Source organism: Sinohyriopsis cumingii, chromosome 4 (genome assembly GCF_028554795.1).
Source record: "Sinohyriopsis cumingii isolate HCF-2022 chromosome 4, ASM2855479v2, whole genome shotgun sequence".
Taxonomy (NCBI): domain Eukaryota; kingdom Metazoa; phylum Mollusca; class Bivalvia; order Unionida; family Unionidae; genus Sinohyriopsis; species Sinohyriopsis cumingii.
The window spans coordinates 67567212-67588204 of record NC_142964.1 but is presented as its reverse complement, the minus strand read 5'-3'; the positions used below and the strand labels follow the sequence as shown (position 1 = coordinate 67588204).

The 20993-nt window shown below is 34.9% G+C and overlaps 1 protein-coding gene across 2 annotated transcripts; it reads right to left on the bottom strand.

Moving 5' to 3' along the window:
• Positions 1–5704: 5704 nt before the first annotated feature.
• Positions 5705–19863, bottom strand: LOC149801381 (uncharacterized). Of its 2 annotated transcripts, XR_016420637.1 has the most exons (3): positions 19682–19863; positions 9323–13734; positions 5705–8375 (listed from the first exon to the last, which is right to left on the bottom strand). XR_016420637.1 is itself a non-coding variant. In XM_089955451.1 (2 exons), the coding sequence occupies exon 2, from the start codon at positions 13713–13715 to the stop codon at positions 12588–12590; it is 1128 nt and encodes a 375-aa protein (XP_089811577.1). In that variant the 5' UTR covers positions 13716–13734; positions 19682–19863; the 3' UTR covers positions 5705–12587. The 2 variants fall into 2 exon arrangements, 1 of the variants encoding a protein (XP_089811577.1); XM_089955451.1 differs by having other exon boundaries at positions 5705–13734.
• Between the last annotated feature and the right edge of the window lie 1130 nt (positions 19864–20993).

The following is a 20993-nucleotide window of genomic DNA, read 5'->3' as shown; positions in this document are numbered from 1 at the left end:
ATGATGCCAGTCCCATGGATTTAACCTGGGATCTCAAAGGTGCAAAGAAAGTACATTACTGTCATACTGTCCAGGCCACGAAAATTTTGATTAGGACCCCATGCAACTGCAAGGGATGTGAAACAAACATGAAAAAATCTTTGAAATGGTGGAACATTCAGTTCTCCATTGTTTTCTGAATAGTATGCATACCAATGACAGTGTCATCAGAACAGTGCTTAAGATTGATTGATTGGTTGGTGTTTAGCAACATAGCAACACATGAAATTCAAAATTTGGGAAGTTCCAAAGATTTTGACTTGAGTGCCTTATCCAGAGAAGCATTGTAGCAGCTGACCTGAGACTTTGACCTTTTACGTTCAGACCCCAAAATATATAGGTTTCTTTCTTACTTGCAATGTCAGCCACAAAGTTTGATCTGGGTCTGTATGTAGAACTAATGTTATTGTTGTGGAGAAACCAATTGTCTGTTTCTCCAGTCAGTGACCTTAACCTTTGATCTTTTGATCCCCAAATCAATAGACTTCTTCCTTACCCAAAGTGCAAGCCATTCACAAAATTTGGTAAAGGTAGATGGTGTAAAACTAATTTAAAAGCAATTATTCTGTAGAAATGAAAAAAGCAACAGGTGGATGGGCCGATGGCCATAATGTCAATATAAGCTCCTTTTGGCAGGCATACAAAAGTGATATCACAATCACCAGAACCTAACCAAGTCTTGGAGCCCACACACGCTACCTAAATATTCAATGTAGTTTTTTTGGGCACTGTCATAGACAAAAGCAAGGAGTGTTGTTGTTGATGAGTAAATCTCTCCACTTTCTCCTTAATTTACTGGGTGCATGGTGGCTATTACCAATGTTTATTCTTGGAAACAATACATTGTTAGTTAAGCTTAAATATTTGCAACTTAAAGGTTTAAAAAGATGTTATGAGCTTTGGACAGACATCTGACACTTTCCAAACCATGATACTTTCTTTTCTTTCTTTCTCTTGGTCAGCTCTCCACTGAAGTAGTTCTGTATTGTTCAGCGAACAACTAGTAAAGATTTGAGGTTATATAAGTATGTCTAATCTTGGTAGGTCTTGTATGTGAAAATTCAAATATAGGTTTAGCAACACACAATTAACAGTTTGGATATTTCAATCACCTCCTTATGTATTACCTCTGACCAATGACTGGGACATTAGCTGTTGCCTGGCATCCATGATTGAATAGTTCTACATAATGCATGTGAAGATGTGGGAACAAACACTGGCAAAGTAGACTAAATGCAGTGAATGTATACGTTACTGTCAATACTCTTTTATTAAGTCCAGTCCAGCTACAAACAACATGGACCCAGATATGGCATGATCACATACTGCACTGGCTGATTATGGTTCGTGTTTTTTGTCATAAGGATTACTGCTAACAAACTGCATAGACCAAGATCATCCAGTGCAGTATGTGATGGCAGATCTGGATCCAGTTTATAAGCTTTGATAAAAAAAAGAATTGATTGGATGAACTCAGATTTTCAGGTTAGCTCATTTTTATTAAAAGCAATAAATAAGTAAAAAAAATTAAAATTTTGTGCAAGTATTCAAAGCTTAGTGAACTACTCATTCCCAAATTCACTGCTTCCTTGGTAACTCACAAACCCACTTAAAACCCAAAAAGGATTCACCCTTATTTGTTCAATGTGAAGAAAATCCAATAAAAACTGGTATTAATAAAACCCAGGCAAAATGTTCATTTTATCATCGCAAATGGTAGTTCTGTAAATTGTTGTTATTGTTGTTGTTGTTATAGGGTTTAACAACATTTTTCAGCACAAGATAGGCTATACATGGTGGCCAGTATTAATGGTGGAGGAAGAACCCGGGAAAACCCCAGAAAGAACCACCGACCCACGAGAAGCTACTGGCAAGCTTTCTCACATATCCATATTGGCCGAGCCCGAGACTCGAACCCACACAGACAGAGGTGAGATGACAGTGATCCATGATGGAGAGCGCTTTAGACCACTTGGCCACTCGGGGTCCCTCCGTAAATTATAATCAACATCATGAAATTTTTATTAAGAAGTCAGATATTTTGTTAAATTTTCCTGGCCCAACAAAATCCTTGTACATTATTAAAAAAAACATTATTAGATGAAATTTTGATCCGTGGAAATGTCAGTAATGCCTACTTGTGGAAACACTAAGAAATAAATAACAATGAAATAAGTTTTGTCAAGTAAAATTCATGTTCTAGTTCTATCTCTTAATTCATTTTCAATGTAATCATCATAAATGTGACATGCATTCTTTTATTTAAACATGAAAATTATCAGTAACATCAAATCTATGTCCATGACCATTTATTTGAGAACCTAATTAACTGCTGTGTTTTTTATTTCTGATTTGCTGACATATTATGTTGTATTATTACTCTCAAAAGTAGACCTGCTTTCTATTATCACTTTAATTATGATTGGTATAAAATAAACTAAAGGGGGCAGGTGGAATTAAAAAGAAGGTTAAAAGGCATGCTAATCTTACCTGTATAAAAGCTGGCAGTCACAGTTGTGTATGAAGTGAACACATTTTAATTGACTACTTGAATACTATTATAAATATTATATTGTGTAAGTAACATAAACTTTATAAATTGTACTAGTCATTCACAAATGTGATCAAACATATCAAGGCAACCAAGTGAAAGGAGCACTTGGTGAATGCAAAGCTTCGTCTACACTCATTTGTGTATATATATTGTGTATATATATGGTTCATAATGGAGAAGCGAGTTCCAAAGTTTGTAGTAAACTCACAATTCCTGAATTGGCACTCACAGATATCCTCAAGGATGAGCAGAAGTTTCACTAGTACTTGCAATGAAATGGCATTGATTTTTACTAACAAAGCAATTTCACGGAAACTTTGGTGGTTATTTCACAAATTAAATGTCTCTACTTTAAAAAAATCTTTTGTTGGAGAAAGAAAAGCAATGACATTAAACACAATATTTTGCAGGTACATGTATGTGTTGAAACCTCTTCAAGTAAGGCATCTCATGATCTTTCAGAAATTGTTTATCTTGAAAATAATAGTTTATACCAAAAAGCAAATAATTTCATTATTAAAAACCTATTTCTTGACAATTATTCCCAGCATGATTATAAAACGTGTAGTCAGCCATTAACCAGTGCTACTAACCTCCTCCCCTGGTCTTCTTGATTTCTAGCAAAGATGGCACCCCCTTCTTTATTGTTTAGAGGTCCCTCTGTAACATGTGCCCTTGCTTATAGTGCAACTATGTTTCTTGAGGAAGAGGTGTATGAAAGTATGGATTCAGGAAGATATAGTTACAACTATGTTAAATATTAAATCTTTAAATGTTGGCATGATTTGAGAAGGCATTAACACTGCCATCCACCATGAGACACAACCACCATGGGATATGGGACTAGAATAAACTTATTCCAGATAGTTGGGTTTTTTTTACCCCATGGACAGGTCATATGACTGACACAGGTACAAAGGCTATTTCACCATATTTTCATTGCACTTTACACAAGCCACTGCTCATATTTGCAACTCCACATTCACTGTTTATTAAAGCAATATTAATTCAAATTGGTTCTTAGTAACAGGGCTATTTTTGGAGGTTGGATGTTGTAATTACAGATATGCAACTTTGCTAAAAAGATGTTGATGAGTAGAGTTAAATAAGAACTTAATTTAAAATAAAGTAGATTCATAGTCAACACAAAACGTTTAAATGAAGATCACATTGACATAATTAATGATAGGTTTCAAACACAATTGCCATGTTTTTTATTCACCTAAATGTAGTTTCAATTAATTAAAAACTTTAAACTCACTAATTTTAGTATGTGATGGTTCAAGGAACATCCTGGATTAAAAGATTATATATGTTTCAAGATCAAGGAATATAAAATGGATATAGATATCTAGCAATTCCAAGCTTCAATCAATCAATCATTAAATGAACCATGCAATTAATCAGCTTATTGGTATACAAAGTAATGATCCTCTACATGGGGAGATAATGAAATGGCACCTATCACGATCATTCACAGTTGCAGTTCCAGGACTAACCAAAAATGGATAAATTTTAGAATCTTAAAAAATATTCATTTTAATTAAATATCTTACATTTTTCATTGGTTTATACAATATTTGGTGATTTTTTTAACTGATTACCAGTTTACATACATAATGTACATACATAAACACACATCTATCACCGCAATGAGAGACTCAAATTAACTGTAGTACAAAAACAAAAGTATGTTGTTGTTGTAGGGTTTAACGCCATTTTTCAGCACATGATACACGGCGACCAGTATTAATGGTGGAGGAAGAACCCAGGAAATCCCCAGAAAGAACCACTGACCCTCGAGAAGCTACTGGCAAGCTTTCTCACATACCCACAATGGCTGAATACGAGACTCAAACCCACGCAGACCGAGGTGAGATGGCAGTGATCCATAACGGAGAGCACTTTAGACCACTCGGGGGCCCCAAAAACAAAAGTATAAACTAACCAGATCATTGACAGAATTCCTAGATTAAATTTTACGAAAACAAAAGCATAAAAACTGACTAAACCACAAAAAATATCACAACTTGATCATCAAACCCTTGATGTGTATTTTTTCAAATATTTAATTTATGCAATCGTTACCTTGCATAAAATATTTCTAGTTTTCTTGGCATGACTTAGATTTCTTTACAAAATGCAGGCAATATACATGTATGTTGCTTTACATGCGGGTTTAATCCCTATAGTATTTCGTCTCAGCATATATTAGTTTAGAGGGAAGGAGATATATTTTAACAGATTTGGCAATTTTCTGTGGACGGATATTTTAGTATCTTGATGATACTATCATTTCATTACACAATAATGTCTGAGGGGCCCTGAGTGGCTGAGTGGTCTAAAGTGCTCTCCGTTACGGGTCACTGCCATCTCACCTCTGTCTGCGTGGGTTCGAGTCTCGGATTCGTCTAATGTGGGTATGTGAGAAAACTTGCCAGTAGCTTCTCGTGGGTCGGTGGTTCTTTCCGGGTTCTTCCTCCACCATTAATACTGGCCACCATGTATAGCCTATCGTGTGCTGAAAAATGGCATTAAACTCCACAACAACAACAACAACAACAATAATGTCTGCAATTTCAATCAACATATAAAAAATGTTTTTGTTAAATGTTTACGGGATTTAACAAGTTTTATTCCTCAGTTACAGTAACAAACTGGGTTACCAAAAGCTAAATAGGCCGACTGTTGATCAGTGATCAAATGTTTCAATCAGTGAAGTCACCAATTTCACCTTGACTGCAGTTTTTCATTAAAAATAGCACAGAGTCAAAATAAATTAAGTTGGTATGTTTTCATAATTTTCAAAAATTTCAAAAATATTTGTGTAACCTTTGTAAATAAATAAAGATGCAGGTGGTATACAAATGAAAGCTCTGCAGAGTGTGATGTATAAAGTGCAAGCAAACCCTAGTGGCATGACAGATATTCGGTGAGGCAAAGAAAGAGATTCCTGTGTTAAGTCTGGTTACAACTTGGATGAAGTATCTGCCATCATACACTTTTTACCAGTGATTAGAACGTACATGTAGGTAGTTTTAGCAAATCAATATGCCTACATTATCAGTTCTGGTCATACACAGATATGAACTAAAAAGTAACAAGGAAGCATCTTGTGTCATTATTTAATATCAAGTCTTTATTTAAAATGACTTTTGGAATTTGAGAACATAGTTGTATATTTCAATACAGCATGATAAACTTTCATTGAACAATAACTTCTTAATACTTGTTAAAAGATTTTTTTAAATCATAGTTATATATTTCAATATAGCATGATAAACTTTATAAAACAATAAATTCTTAATACTTGTCAACAGTTTTAAAAGAAAATTCTTGATGAACAAAACATACAAATAAAAATTATAATTTCAGAAAGATCGGTGATAATGACAATTTCATATTCAACAGAACCAGTATGAAAATATATGTTAACTGACAAAAAATTTGTAAAAGCACAGAAGAATTTTACAGTTGTGCACGTCTCTTGTCCATTAAATTCATACAAGATTTGACCATGGCTTCAGTTTTTCAAAATTCAATCTTGAAATGAAATTGCACATATCTGGCTTTTTGTTCTTTTCAAAAGTTTTGACAGGATTTTTGTGAAGTGACCCCAATAAAATGAAATAAACTTATACATGATTAAATATCCCAATCAACAAATTCTCCAAGGTAACATAAGAGAGTTATGTCCCTTCATAAAATCAGCTATCATTGGGGAGAATAATGCATCACCATTTAAATTCACTGGATTAATTAGAAGTAAACAAAATAAGCAAGAACTAGGTCCCATTTTACAACATACTGGGACTCCATATATATATATATATATATATATATATATATATATATATATATATATATATATATATACTACTGCTTATATTAGCATGTACTTGCCAACATAGCTTATAAGCATATTTTTCCCTGATGACCTCTGACCTATTGTAATGGGATATATCTCATTTCTCCTATGTAAATGCATAAAATGCACTCTTTAAATACTCGACAGATTCCACAGATTTTCTTCAGAGAATGAAAATATACAAAATTTCATTCTATAATCCATGACACAGACATGTGCCTAATGTCACGACAAATTTTTGGGGTGTTCTGTTGGTTTTAACATCAGTTTTAACACATTACTGGTATATCCAGCAAAGGAAATGGGAACTAATGCCTTCTCAAAGATGCACTTAGGGAGCCAAACCCAGGCTTACCTGGGTAGATATCAAACCTGTGACCCTAAAATCATAAGTGTGATGCTCAACCTATTAAGTTTTCATAGCTTCTGCTGTGCAACTTTTACAATTAAAGACAAAGCAATATGAAAGATACTGTGTTTACCTATTTAGAGTGCGCAGTTGCACACCCACCCGTCATTAAATGTAGAGGTCATTGTGCAATGTCAGGGCATACTAGGGTGGTTACTTTTAAATCCTACTAGTTTAATTGACATTCTCCCTCTATGCAATGACAAAGCTGTCTTCATGTTTGGTGATATTTACACATATGCACATCTAGCATTGAAAAATCTCAATGTTTGGAACTGAATTTAAGCTGTTTGATGAAACCACAGCCAAAGCTGGCATGGAATTCATAAATCTTATGAACTTGATATTTTGTGTCAGCCAATCAAACAGATATATATAACTTTGTAATGCCCTTTCTTCCTGCTTCAGAGTGAAACCTCAAGCCCAGAGTTTCAAGATCTCCAGGTCTGACTGAATCAAGTAATTTTACAGAATTTGACAGCTAAAAGTAGGTAACTGTAGCCTACTTTTGAGGGACTATCAAATGGAACAAGCATTAAAATATAAGTATTAACAACCCATAAAGCTAAGTCACAAAACAAAACAGAATGAAATTCTAAACACTGAACAACATTTATGTCCAAGACTACATGTATTCTAAAGCTGCCATCCAAATTAAAGCACAAAGAAAACACTTTAAAAAATAGGCACAGTTATTTATTCCAGTCTGTAAGAATACTTGTATCTAAAAATTTCATACTTTCTACATTGATGACAAACTGGTGATATCATGACTAAATTATAGACAAAATAAATAGTTCAGCACATTTGAAAAACCCAAGTTTAAGCATGTATCCAAGTCAAAATTTCACATTTTCATAGCCATTTGAAGTTGTCTGGTCTATGAAAATTATACTTTGGCATTTAAACAAATCTAACTTGCCGTGCAGCCTCAAGGCAGATACAAACAAAAATATTTTCAAAACTTTTTCAATAGTTTTACTCAGAATTAAAGTGAATTTATCCAAATGGCACAATTAGACAATATTTGGACTGGTTGATTTGCCACCATTCTAAATTTTAAATTTTTGACTTTATATTGTAAACTCTGTGAGACACAATGTCTCACCCTTTCAGCTTGGCCTACCAAAATAAATATATATTGTAAACTCTGTGAGACATATCAAATACCTGATACAACAAAAGCTTTGACTTTTTAAAGTTGAACTGTAAAGAAAAACAATGAGGTCACCTTTGAAGAGAAATAATACATCAAGATTAGTTCACTAAATATGTGAATGTATAGCATATATAAACCTCATCTTTATCTAGCAATGCAAAATTTGAAATAACTGAAAAGCAGATTTTACTTTTTTGTTGTTACTCGGTAACCCAAAACATGTACAATCAATGCATCTGTCAATTAATGAAGGAAGCAAAATATTTTCTAACACATTTCCTAACTACAAAATGTCTGTGACTTAAATCTAGTACATTTCATCTCTGTCAAGGCCTATGACTCAAACCTAGTATATTTCACCTGTTAAGACCTGTAACTCAAATCTGAGCACTCAAAACAACCAAATCCACCAATTGGCTGGCTCAACCTTGGGCGCTAGTGCTCAGACACTCAAGACATCAGCACTGGCCCTCGTTGTTCTACAGCCAAGTACTGTGCTCAAATCTGGGCTTGAACATTCTATAAAAAATGAATTAACGTCCAGCTCAACACAACAATGCACATATCTCTGAACACTACATCTTACTACTTTAATATGGTTGCCTGTACTCTGCAACATTCCTCCTCCACATATCCATCGCCAGGAAGCAACTAAAAATTGTGGGCTAATGTCTATGCCAGTAAGAAACTTCCACTGTATGCAGACATCACTCCACATACAGCATTCTGCTTGGCTTTGAGACATACAATCTGGTTAGGTTCATTGCCAGAGAATATGACAGCTATTTCGGCATGGAGTGATGAGTGGTCTTCAACAGATGTTTTAAAGCACACCCTCATAGCTGAGCCATCTGTCTGCCCTCCTGGCTTCAACCTTCCATGACATCTGTGGACCACACTGAACCCTTTCCGGACAGGACAGGGGCATTGTGCAGTCAACCTTTTACAATGGGGCCAGGCCATTAACTCTTCCTGCAGCTGTGGAGCTCTGCAGACATCACACAATGTTCCCTGGTAGACTGCAGGCTCTGAACCTTGCTGATCATGGTGCTGTTAAATGGTTGGGCATGCACTGTGCACAACAGACAAATAAATACTCAATCATCGTATATTTCATATCTGTTAAAGCATGTGACTCAAACCTAGTATATTTCATCTTCGTCAAGGCCTGTGACTCAAACCTAGTATATTTCACCAGTCCAGGCATGTAACTCAAACCTAGTATATTTCATATCTGTCAAGGCCTATGACTCAAATTTAGTATATTTCATCTGTCAAGCCAGTGACTCAAACCTATTATACTGCATGTCAAGCCTGTGCCTCCAAGCTAGTATACTTTGTATTCAGTTTTAGTGAGAAGCTATATTCAGGACAACAAACTAAGTTTTCTTTATGTGCAACTTCAGAATCTTCTGCAGTCTCTACATCTTTTCAATACAGGTGATACTCGCTATATATGCACTTTCATTTTGATGCCATTCTTAATGAAGACATTTGTGCTTTTGTGCTCATTTATAAGCCACTGCTGGCATCATATGCTGTGACGAACACACAACTCACACACATGCATGCAACCGCATCTGAAACTACTCAAATTTACAAGTGCCTTTTGGTGGAAGAAACTGAACAATCTCTTAGAGATTGTTTCACATGCTAGCTGTGAATCCAAGTCAGAAATCTGCAATCATCTGACTTTTTCACATTGACAAAGACCGATTTAGCAAGGACAAGCCTATTACAAACTTTAACAAGCCCAACAAAAAATTTCTCTTCTTCAGCATGCTAAGCTATGGAATTTGCTCACAACTGTAAAGATATGAAATACAAGACAATACTGTTAATACTGGATATATAACACTCATGCAGGTAAAGCAATGTAAACTTTAAAGAGAAAGATTAATGTCCCATTAAAACATCATCAATTTAAGTCAAAATGGCTACCAAAAATTAGAGAGTAATCTCCCTTGGATCATGACCCTGTATAAAACAGGAATGCATTGGAAATATTCTACAATGAACATTGGCACTAAATGCTATAACAAATCACTAAAATAATTAAGTTCCTTATATATTTCCTTTTTTCTTTTACATTTTGATGAGATCAAGCACATTAATTTTAAGATCAGATGCACCAAAATTATCTTATTTTTGTTACGCCCTGAGTTAGACACAAACTATTCAAATATCGGCATAGGTTATGTTGCAATTTATGCAAATAGCTGCATTCTAATTAAAAATAAAATTAATTTTTAGTGCAAGTAACCTGGATGCAATAATAGCTCTTTAGAAAATGATCAGGAGATGTTCCAAGTTCATAATTCTTGTAAAGACGGATCACCTATGGTCCCAGGACCTGAAAAAATTACCATGGTCACAACAAAATGGGGGAAAAAACCCATCTGCATGTGTCCTATTGACATTGTCACAGCAGCTCAAATGGTAAAGAAAACACACTGTATTAACAACTATGCAGTCAAATTTTGTTTCCATCCAAATGAAGCTTCAGATAAATTAAAAGCTATATGAAGACAAGACAAATTTATGTACATACGAGATGCATCAAGCTGACAAATTATTGTACAGTGGCGACACATCCATGACAAATTAATTTACACAGGAGATGCATTTGTAAGATACAAGTCTCATCTAAATGTCATGTTTCCCAATTTTAGAAAGGGAAACACATTTCTCAGCATTCCATTCTTTAAAATATTACTTAGTTAATTTAAATCAGCACAATAATTAGGTATGAATAAATTTAGGATGTTTAATAACTGAAACAACATATTTACGATAGGTTTTCCCCTTGATGCTTTTCAAGGAACTATTACAATAATTAAGTTTCTTATGTATTTCTTTCACTCTTCTATATTATGGATGAAATCCAGTGCATTTCTCATGAGTTCAGATTTATCAAGACTATTTTACTTATATTAGGCACTAACTTGGGCACAGCATACACAAAAAAATTATAACAGTTTAAGCGGCATATATTTAAATAACTGTCTTTGAATTATATCACTGAAAATTTTTGTGCAAGTGACCTTTAAAAAACCAGCAAAATCACACACATCTGCTTTGTCATCTTACACAAAAGTGAACAAGCTGAACTGAATAAATGTTATATTTCCTGTTTACATTTTAATGCTGCTTTCCATTGAATTCAATTAACACTCTTCACTAGTTAAAAAATCTATGGGAAAATATGAGAGAAAAAGTAGGAATGCTTTTCTTAGGGACTTCAGTAGCATGCAATAATATCATATCCACACAATTAACGTAGTGATACCTACTGGTACAAGAAAACATTTTTTCTTACTAATTATATAATATGTAGAAAAATATATAGTGTCAGTAATCAATAACAGTATTCAGCAAGTATATGACTATTTCATTATGAAGTGTCTTATGGCAATAACTACAGCATTCACTTATTTGAATACTGTCATTGAGTGTACCAACTTAGAGTGAAAACACCTTATAATAAAGTACCATGTATCCTCACTTATGACTCCAACTGGAAACTGTACAGACCTAGATATGTCAAAGCATAATGCACTGGCAGATCTGGGTCAGATTGTTAGAAGTAATGAGTAGAACCAGCAATAAAGACCCTGATCTGTAGGCACATTATGCAACGTCAGATCAGGATCTTTGTAGTTTGCCATCTGACTCAACTTATAAGCAAGTATAGATGGTGTACGATAATTTTACTACCACTTAATGAAATGAGATCCATGTCCATCTTTTAACCAGAACTGTATTATAATGAGAGAGGTTTGTATTGCATATTATTTAACGTAGATAATGGAATGGATATAAACAAAAAACTAAAAATTACATGCATGGTTTGTTCTGAGTCAGCAGAATGAAGGTTTCATATGTCACAACTCTCAGTCATATGAAACAAGCCATTTCCCCCAACTCAGACAAAAATATGGATTCAATTTGCAAATATTACATGCAGAAATTAGGCTTCAAAACTGCGTCTGCAAGAATTTAGAATTTGTGAACTGAATTTCTAACTTTATGCTTTTACTAGAGTGATAAAATTAGGTTAGAGGGACATACTTTTGTTTCAGTGATGTAAAACCTAAAAGTACATATGCTCTGTTATAACAGCAGTGTTAGATTATGAGATATGAACCTCAAGTGAAAACTGACAATAACGACAACTATGTGGCAAAGTGTATGACATGATTTTCATTTTCATGCAGGTGAGTTAATAGTTTTGCTTCTTATTAATTCTTTATTAGTGTGCAGAACTGGGAAAATATCTACTTTTATGGAACTAAGATTTTCTTCAAGGAAATTCTCATCAAATTTTTGTTTTGCCTTTACATCATAAATATTGTTGACAAGTCATGTAAAAGTTCACTTGTCAGGCACATATTCTGGACAAGTCACATTGAAGTTCACTTGTCAGGCACAATTTTTGTCTTTACATGGCTCCAAGGCAATATCTCTTTTTCGGTTCTGAACAGTCAAAGTGCAGTCCTCTCCAGGGTAAATTTCAACAGAAATTTTGGCATCAAAGTCTTAGACAACGGTCTCTGATTCAGAGTGAAATATCTCCCATCTTCAAATCTTTGCGCTTCATTAGTTCATCCATGTCATTCAAAAGAATATAGTCTCTAAGTGACCCAGGTAAAGGATGAGGTAAATACTGAATTGCATCTGGAACAATGCGCTGCACATGGTGCCGAAAGGAAACACGGCAAAGTTGTGTCAATGAGAAGGAATGATGTTTCTGAAATCTGCACCAAATTGCAATTTGCGGACATACTCGTTCAATTAAAATCATCTGACGCTTAGTCCAAGACCACCCTGCAGCTGTTGCATAAATTATTAACTTTTTGAATGTACTGGTTTTGTTGTCTCTAGAGTTCCAGTAAGACTCCAGATAATAAACCATTGAGTTCACGACATGGCCCAGATTTTTGCCATTCGAAATGCGTACAAGTTTTATAGTGAAATCCACTGCTCTAATAAGAATAGGATCAAGACTTCCGATATATATCGGCTGATACCTGTGAAGTTTTTGCAGAAGTAATTCATGTAGAATTATTGAGTTTGAACATTCTAAAGCTAACAAGATCAATCTGTAAAGAAATGCCTCATCACAAAATTTCAACGCTGTTCGAACGACATACATCATAGCATCTTTACTGGCAGGACAGGCATCTACTTGAAATAAACACTCAATAATTTCCCAGCAGATAGTCTGTCGAGGCTCAAGGCGGTTGTCAAATGCTGTAATCATTGCTACATCTAATGCTGAAAAATTGCGTACATTCAAGCAGTTTTTATTACATTTAGGGTGAGAAAGAAGAATTCTGACTATCTCAAGATGGCTGAGTTTTACAGCTAGAATCAAAGCTGTTTCTCCTTTCTCATTGAGCAAAAGATTGAGATCTATATTGTCCTGAGATACCAGCTGCTTAAGTTGCTCCGTGTCATCAGATATTATAACGTTCTCTAATTTGGCTGCTTCACTCAACTGTTTTTGTTTGTTTTCCTTCTCCTCCACCTCATCATCAGATGTTATGCTTTCCTCTTCTGTATCATTCCCCAAATCTGACACCTGAGAATTCCTGCTGCCCGATGCTGCATTCATGATTTGTCGATGACCCGGAATGCAAGATGTGGGAAGTATTGGTCCACCAAGAATCTGCTGGTTCCCCATTCCATCATAATACTACTATCTGCAAATACAGAAAAGACTTAGCTTTGATATTAAACCTGGCCCACCTCATCCTCTGTCACTATGTAATGGATATAGTCAAACCAGAGCCTGGGGAAAAAAGGGACTGAAATGACAGGGTCCCCAAAAAATGTGGAATGCTAAGCAGCTCTGTAATTGTTAGGGTAAATTAAATTAATACAGAAAACAAAACATGCCTATTCATACATTTAAGGTAAATAAAACATAAATTTACATCAGTCAAGAAGAATATTGTATACATGCTTATCATGCTCTTGACATCACATACATTATCACACAGTAAAACCTGTCTTGAAAGACCACTTGTATGTGAGACCACCTGACTTGAGACCACATTTTCAATGCACAAATGTATTGATTATATAGCATTGTGACCTGTTATGAGTGTCCACCTGTTCTGAGAGACCATAATATTTTGGCCAAAGAGGTGGTCTTTCAGGACAGGTTCTACTGAATCATCATTACAATGATGTCAACACTTTCTCTAAGGATGAGATCAAGCTGTGGGGGCGCCAAGTGGCCGAGTGGTCTGAAGCGCACTCTATTACGGATCAATGGCATCTCACCTCTGTCTGCGTGGGTTCGAGTCTTGGATTTGGCTAATGGGGGTATGTGAGAAAACTTGCCAGTAGCTTCTCATGGGTCGGTGGTTCTTTCCGGGGTTTTCCTGGGTTCTTCCTCCACCATTAATACTGACCGCCATATATGGCCTATTGTGTGCTGAAAAATGGCGTTAAACCATACAAAAACAAAAAAACAAAGATCAACCTGTATCCGTTTGATGCCAACAAACAATAAGGGGCGTACTTTTTGCTGGGGTTTTCCCCACATGGATAGGTTTATCTGTATCTGCAAATTCTCTAAGCGGATTATGTCTTGGCAGGCCATGGCTAGAAAAGACTATAAAGTGAAACTTGTCAGGACAGGTACTTGTATAAACTGATGAGTGTTTCAATCACTAGTTTCCAAACCTTCATGGTACATAAGCAACACAATAGTTGCCTAGTAACATACTGCAAAAGCCATCAGAAAGATTCTAGGACCTAAGTTCATCAGGATAATAACCCCTTGAATCTGATATCAAATCAAGTTCAGCAGCATGACAAATGCTGCTGACATAATGTACTTTAATATTTTTTAAACAGTTACTAGGCCCTGGCAGGTCAAATTCATGTCAAACTAGTAATTTCATAATTCAACCATCTACAGTAAAACCTGTCTTGAAAGACCACTGCTATGTGAGACCACCTAACTAGAGAGACCACATTCTCAATGCACAAATTTATTATGTAGCATTGTGACCTGTTATGAGAGACCACCTGTCTTGAGAGACCATGTTTTGGCCAAAGAGGTGGTCTTTCAAGAAAGGTTCTTCTGTAATTGCTAGTAAAGTTTCAGTTACTGCCAGTCAGCTAGTTAAGAATGACTAGTGAAAATTCAGCAGTCGATTAGTCCTTCTGCCTATAACTATGTTAATTATAGGTCTACAGTTGTAAGCATTTTTTATGCAAGAAGCAACGGTTTGTTCCTTCATTTTTTGAAAAAGCAGTCTTTCACCTGCAGAAAATACAGTACAATCTGTACTGAAAGACCACTACTATATGAGACCACCTGTCTTGTGAGACCACATTCTCAATGCACAACTTTACTGATTATGTAGCATTGTGACCTGTTATGAGAGATCACCTGGCCTGAGAGACCATAGATTTTTGGCAAAAAAGGTGGTCTTTCAAAACAGGTTCTACTGTACTAATCTTCCATGAAAGATCCAGTAAACAAAGGCACATCAAGACATAACAGAATGGAGGGTTGTGATTCTATTAATAATAATTTCCTGCAGCCAGGTGCACTGCAAGTCTATGCACAGCATATGTAATGTCAAACCTTCAATTGTGCCAAAATCTGGTAAAAAATATTATCTGCATGGAAATGACAGCTGAGTTTTCCAGATATCCTGATATTAATTTAGATACGGTGAAACTTCAAACTTTGTGTTGAACCACAGAGCATTTTACATCATAAACAAATCTATGAAAAATATTGTCAAAATATATTATTGTAACTGATTCTATTGTTCTCTGCCTTTCAAATCAACAAATAAAGCTTTAATGGCTCAAAGTTCAGACAGCAGTATGAATAAAGCCAAGTCTTTCTTCTCTTGAATAAGCTATTGATCATCAATAAATAAACAATGAACAATGGTATATGACATCAAAAGAACAATGACAATCTCTTCCTGAATTATCTGTCATGCCATTCTTATTTTTATCATCCCTTTCAAAATGACAAAGTATGTAAAAGAGTTCACAGAGATTTGAGGTTGATTAAGATCCTTGTCCAAACATGTGCAAACATAATGTTTCTACTGGACTTTTTATGTTCAAACTATGGATAAAAAAAGTCTGAATTATTTTGCTGCCTGTCTGGATATGCAGACCTGTGTAAGTAATGTCATACATAAGATACACATGCTGAGGTAGAGATTTCAAATTCTGAGGCCTGCAGAGTTTCATAATTTTAAACTTTTGATCCACTCACTTGATGCAAATCAGCAGAGTTGTGGACACATACAAATGTATATCAGTGTTTCCCTTTACTCCATCTGTGTGTCAGACGGCTCCCTCCCAATTTTCAATTTGAACCCTCTTCTCAAAGACCAAACATTGTTTTTCATTCAATCTTGCTCCTGATTCCAAGTGAAATGTGACTCTCAATTTTGCAACCCTAGGAAAATAATGCAAGTATAAAGAAAAGAGGGGAGACAACTGGGAAAAGCATGAGGATAATGCTGTTTTGCTGCAGACTTCCTGAACTTCTCAAAGAAAATATGATTATGTAATCCTGCACATCCTTATAGGCATAAACGAAAATTGTTGTGCAATTCTCCTTCTACATCATTCAAGACATGGACCTCAAACTTTGGAATATGACTGAAGTAGGTCTGTAGCTGGGCAAAACAGATCTTAATTCTGATGCCGCCCTTTGGTACTGGTCTTGATTTTGCAGGTATTTTAAGATACCTCTCAAATTAAGAGACTAATTGGTATGTGTGATTACTAACCCAGGTATCAAGTACCGAAATCATGTCACTTTTGTGACCCCAGGGTCATACCTTACAAACTACTGAGATCCTGATGCAGTAACTACATATATATATAATTATTGGACATGAAAGGCTGAATTCAGACAGGCTACTGCTGCCCACTGAGACTTCACACAAGGGACACAGATTTTGGGAGGATGTGTGGGTGGAACAAATTTAAGAAGAAAAGAGATATGTACTTTACAAACGCTCAGGCACATTATTTTTTCCAAGTCCAATTAAAAAAGACAATGGATTGGTTTTCCCACTTGCGTACTGATAGCAAATGATATTAAGTTTAAAGGAATAAATTGACCACAAGAACAAATTGACAACAATTTATTCAATCTAAGTTCTAAAGCAATGACATTGGATGACCGCACTAAATGACCAGGCAAACATAAACATTTCAGATCTCTATTATTCTACAACTAATGACATTTTTTTTTCCTCATGTTGGTACAAGCACTTCGAAAGAGAAAAAAAACACCATGGTTTTTAAATTTATTTGTATTGCCTTTATCAATATTATATCTATAGGTTACTGCATTTGTATGGGAAAATATGAACAAGTATTTTTAATGGAATATTGCACGATCATGGAAGTGCAGTATATCCATCTGACAAAACAAGTTCATATTTTCTCAAACAAATGCAGTAACCTTTTTATTATATGCTCATTTTCTTATTCTACCTAAGGCTTAATTATATAAACAAAATGCACTACAAGAAACAACATAAATGAATGTATGCCATATTCCAAACCAAATACGCAAGCGCAGATTCATCATTAAACAACAACATTATTAATGGGCACATAACTCTGCCCAGATAAATTTGAACTTGTCATGCGCTAGACATGTTTCAAAAGAAAATGGCATTTTTGTCTACTTAAAATTGAAATTTGGAGTCAAATTGTGTATGAATGCGGATTTCAACAAGTTTTCCACTTGATCTGGAATGCATAGATTTTGGTATTTTTTTCAATTCTATGAAAATTTCATGATTATGGATTGGACTCATCTGTGCCAGTTGTACATGAAATACATCGGACTGAAGCAGCACGGGAGAAGCATGTTTACATCTGCAAGTGTGTTTGTTCTGTCATTGACTATTTGAAATCATAATGTGGGAAACATATGAAGTGTTTCAATTGCAGTTATCAAAAAGATGCTATTGAATTTAATATGTCATTTTGAGTGCAGTCAGGAGGATGTAATTGCACTTGGAATATAGTTGAAATTACAGTACAATTTCGAAATGTGTTGTTGTTGTTGTTGTAATTGGGTTTAACGCCATTTTTCAGCACACGGTAGGCCATATATGGCGGCCAGTATTAATGGTGGAGGAAGAAACCGGGAAAACCCCGGAAAGAACCACCGTCGAAATGTGTAATCAAGCTTGAGAACTCATGACATGGCTCATGTAATTCGGATTTGCAGAACTAAGAAAGTACATTTTGAGAAAATTCAGAATGTAAAACTGTAAGTTTATTTTTTGCCATTCTTATTACCAGCTAATGGAGACAGTTTATGCCTTTAAAACTTGCATGTTATTTGTAGGTACCAAGCAATTTTATGAAATCTGGCGTCTATTGACAAAGTCCTAAACACTATCAAAAAAGTTAATGTGGAATGTAGCAAAGCAGCTGGTATTTGGCAGTCCACAAAACATCTGTTTTAGTTCATTCAGAAACAATTTTAATCAACCAAAACATAAATCGTCTGCTACACACGAGTACATGATTAGTTTATAAAGTAGTTCCTAATACACTATTGGGCACATGTGTCCTACGCGTGAGTGCAATATGAAGGTGTGCAACATCGTAAAATATTGAACGATTCTGACAATGTAAAGTTAATGGATATAAAAATGAGCATATAATAAAATGTTTTACACACTTAAATGATAAATCATGGTTGAGATTTCTCTTCCATATTATAAAGCAGGGAGTCCAATAACACCAGGTAATCCATTAAAAGGTAGTACAATTAAGATTCTTTGGCACTCTTGTTGCTCTCCTTTGCATATTCTCTATAGCTACTCTGTTAAAAAGAGACATAATATAAAACAGGCATACTCAGGCGGAGGTATGATTACAGATTTACACACTGAATGAAAGTGTCCACGATATGTCTTAAATACAAGTCAAAATATATCATTTTCCAGGTGGACTTTTTTTTACTGATATGGACAATTAATTGTAAAACATTATTACAAATACAACACCTAGATCTTTATCCATGATTATTTGGGGGGCAAAGCTTCCATATTACAATTTGTATATGCTTCAAATGATGGCATCTGTTATTACTTGCTGCACTCCAGTGTTCTGGTGTTTGCATTTTCTTTTTTCTGCTTAGTTGCAAGTAACTTGCTATTGCTTTACCTCTTGACAAGCTTTATGCATGCCATGCTGCATTATGTCTTGAACTTAGTCCTACAATGTAAGACAACGCACATTTTTTTTTTTTTTTTTTTTTTGTTTTAGTGCTTGACGCCCACAACATAAATATCAGCGTTGATGTCTTTCATGAAGGACTAGTTTTGAACCGCACATTTTACCAACCAGGTGGTGGTTTATTTTAGAACACACTATAAATTTTGGCAGATCAGCCGGTTTTAGATGGAGGGTAGCTTAATCAAGCTAATTCAAGACAAGAAAAGGCAAGAAACTTATTTGATAATGTCATTTAGTTTTCACAGCATACAGTTGTTTACATAACCCTGTACTGTACTGAACCACGTAACCATATTTCACGCAAAGAACATCATAATAAAATGCAACTGTAAACAAAACCAAGCTAAATTGTACACCGATAATTAAAAATTCAAGATCGATTACTTTTTTTCACAATGATCGAACTGGGTGTGCATTTTGACCATATGTTTTTATGAAACATCGGATCGAATTTAACAGCTGACTTAATTTCCTGCGGTGCGTGTCCAATAGACGCTTGAATCATGAACATAATGAAAGAAAGGATGACAACCGCGTACGACCGTGTTATGTAGAATACATGAACTCGCCTGGTTTCGGACTGTAGAAAAACGGAAAATACTATTAATGGAACATATATACACAGGAGTCTGACGTTTTATCGATAAAGTACGGCGAAATCTCTGACAACATGAAATCACCATATGTAATATAAATGAACACTTATATTACCGATAAGGTGATTTCATGTTGTCAGAAATTTCTCCGTACTTTATTGATAAAATGTCTGACTCCTGTGGATGAAATAATGGTAAAGTTCTTGTCAGAGGTTATCAGGCATGGGGGGGAGGGGCAGAGGGGGACTATGGGGACATTCTAAGATAGGATTAACTTCTGAATGAGTGACAGGTATAAGGTGAAGTTGTTTGCATTTACGACATGCATAATGGAGAGAATGTTGATATACCTACATGTTAATTTCGTGCACTGTGGCTGAAATTTGTGAGGATATTGTTCAAATGGAACTATTAAATCTAACTATTGCGAAATATAGGCTGTTTACAATCTAAGGTCACATACATTGGTAAAAACCAATAATTTTACTCCGGAAATAAAATAAAAATAGAAAGTTGTTTTCTTGTTACAGTGATATCTGAATCACGAACGGGAAGAAAGCCAAATATAGAAACAGTGCTCATATAATTAGGTGTTATAAAAAAGAGTCAAGTCAAACTGAATTTTCTGGAAAATATCAAGTTCCTAGAAACAAATTACATTACTTTGACATGTAATGAAATTAAATTCAACAGATTTTAAAACTTACAACAATTAAATTAAATCAAATATAAATTTAAATCAAATATACATAATACAAATGTATTGGCTTTTTTGTAACATTTTATCTCCGAAGTCCAGGAAGAGACAATAATGAAGCAGAGCTAGCATTTTGTTATAGATGCATATCTGAAGTAAGGCCAAGCTGTATACTCTATTACCCATATTACACTAATGCATCGTACACCAAAATGAAGAGAATTAACTAAGAGATGCAGGTTGGGTTTTTCTAAGCCAGTATAACCAGTATGGAAAATCGGGAAAATTATTTTTCGTTAAAAATCTAACCTTTGTGATCTACTGTATTCTGCGACAGTTTCTTAGATTTAGGACTACGATTAGCGATAGCCTTTTATTGTTATTATCTGTTGGATATTTTGAT

Coding starts and splice junctions, on each gene's coding strand:
- LOC149801381 (XM_089955451.1), bottom strand. CDS start 13,715: ATGGGGAACCAGCAGATTCTTGGTGGACCAATACTTCCCACATCTTGC.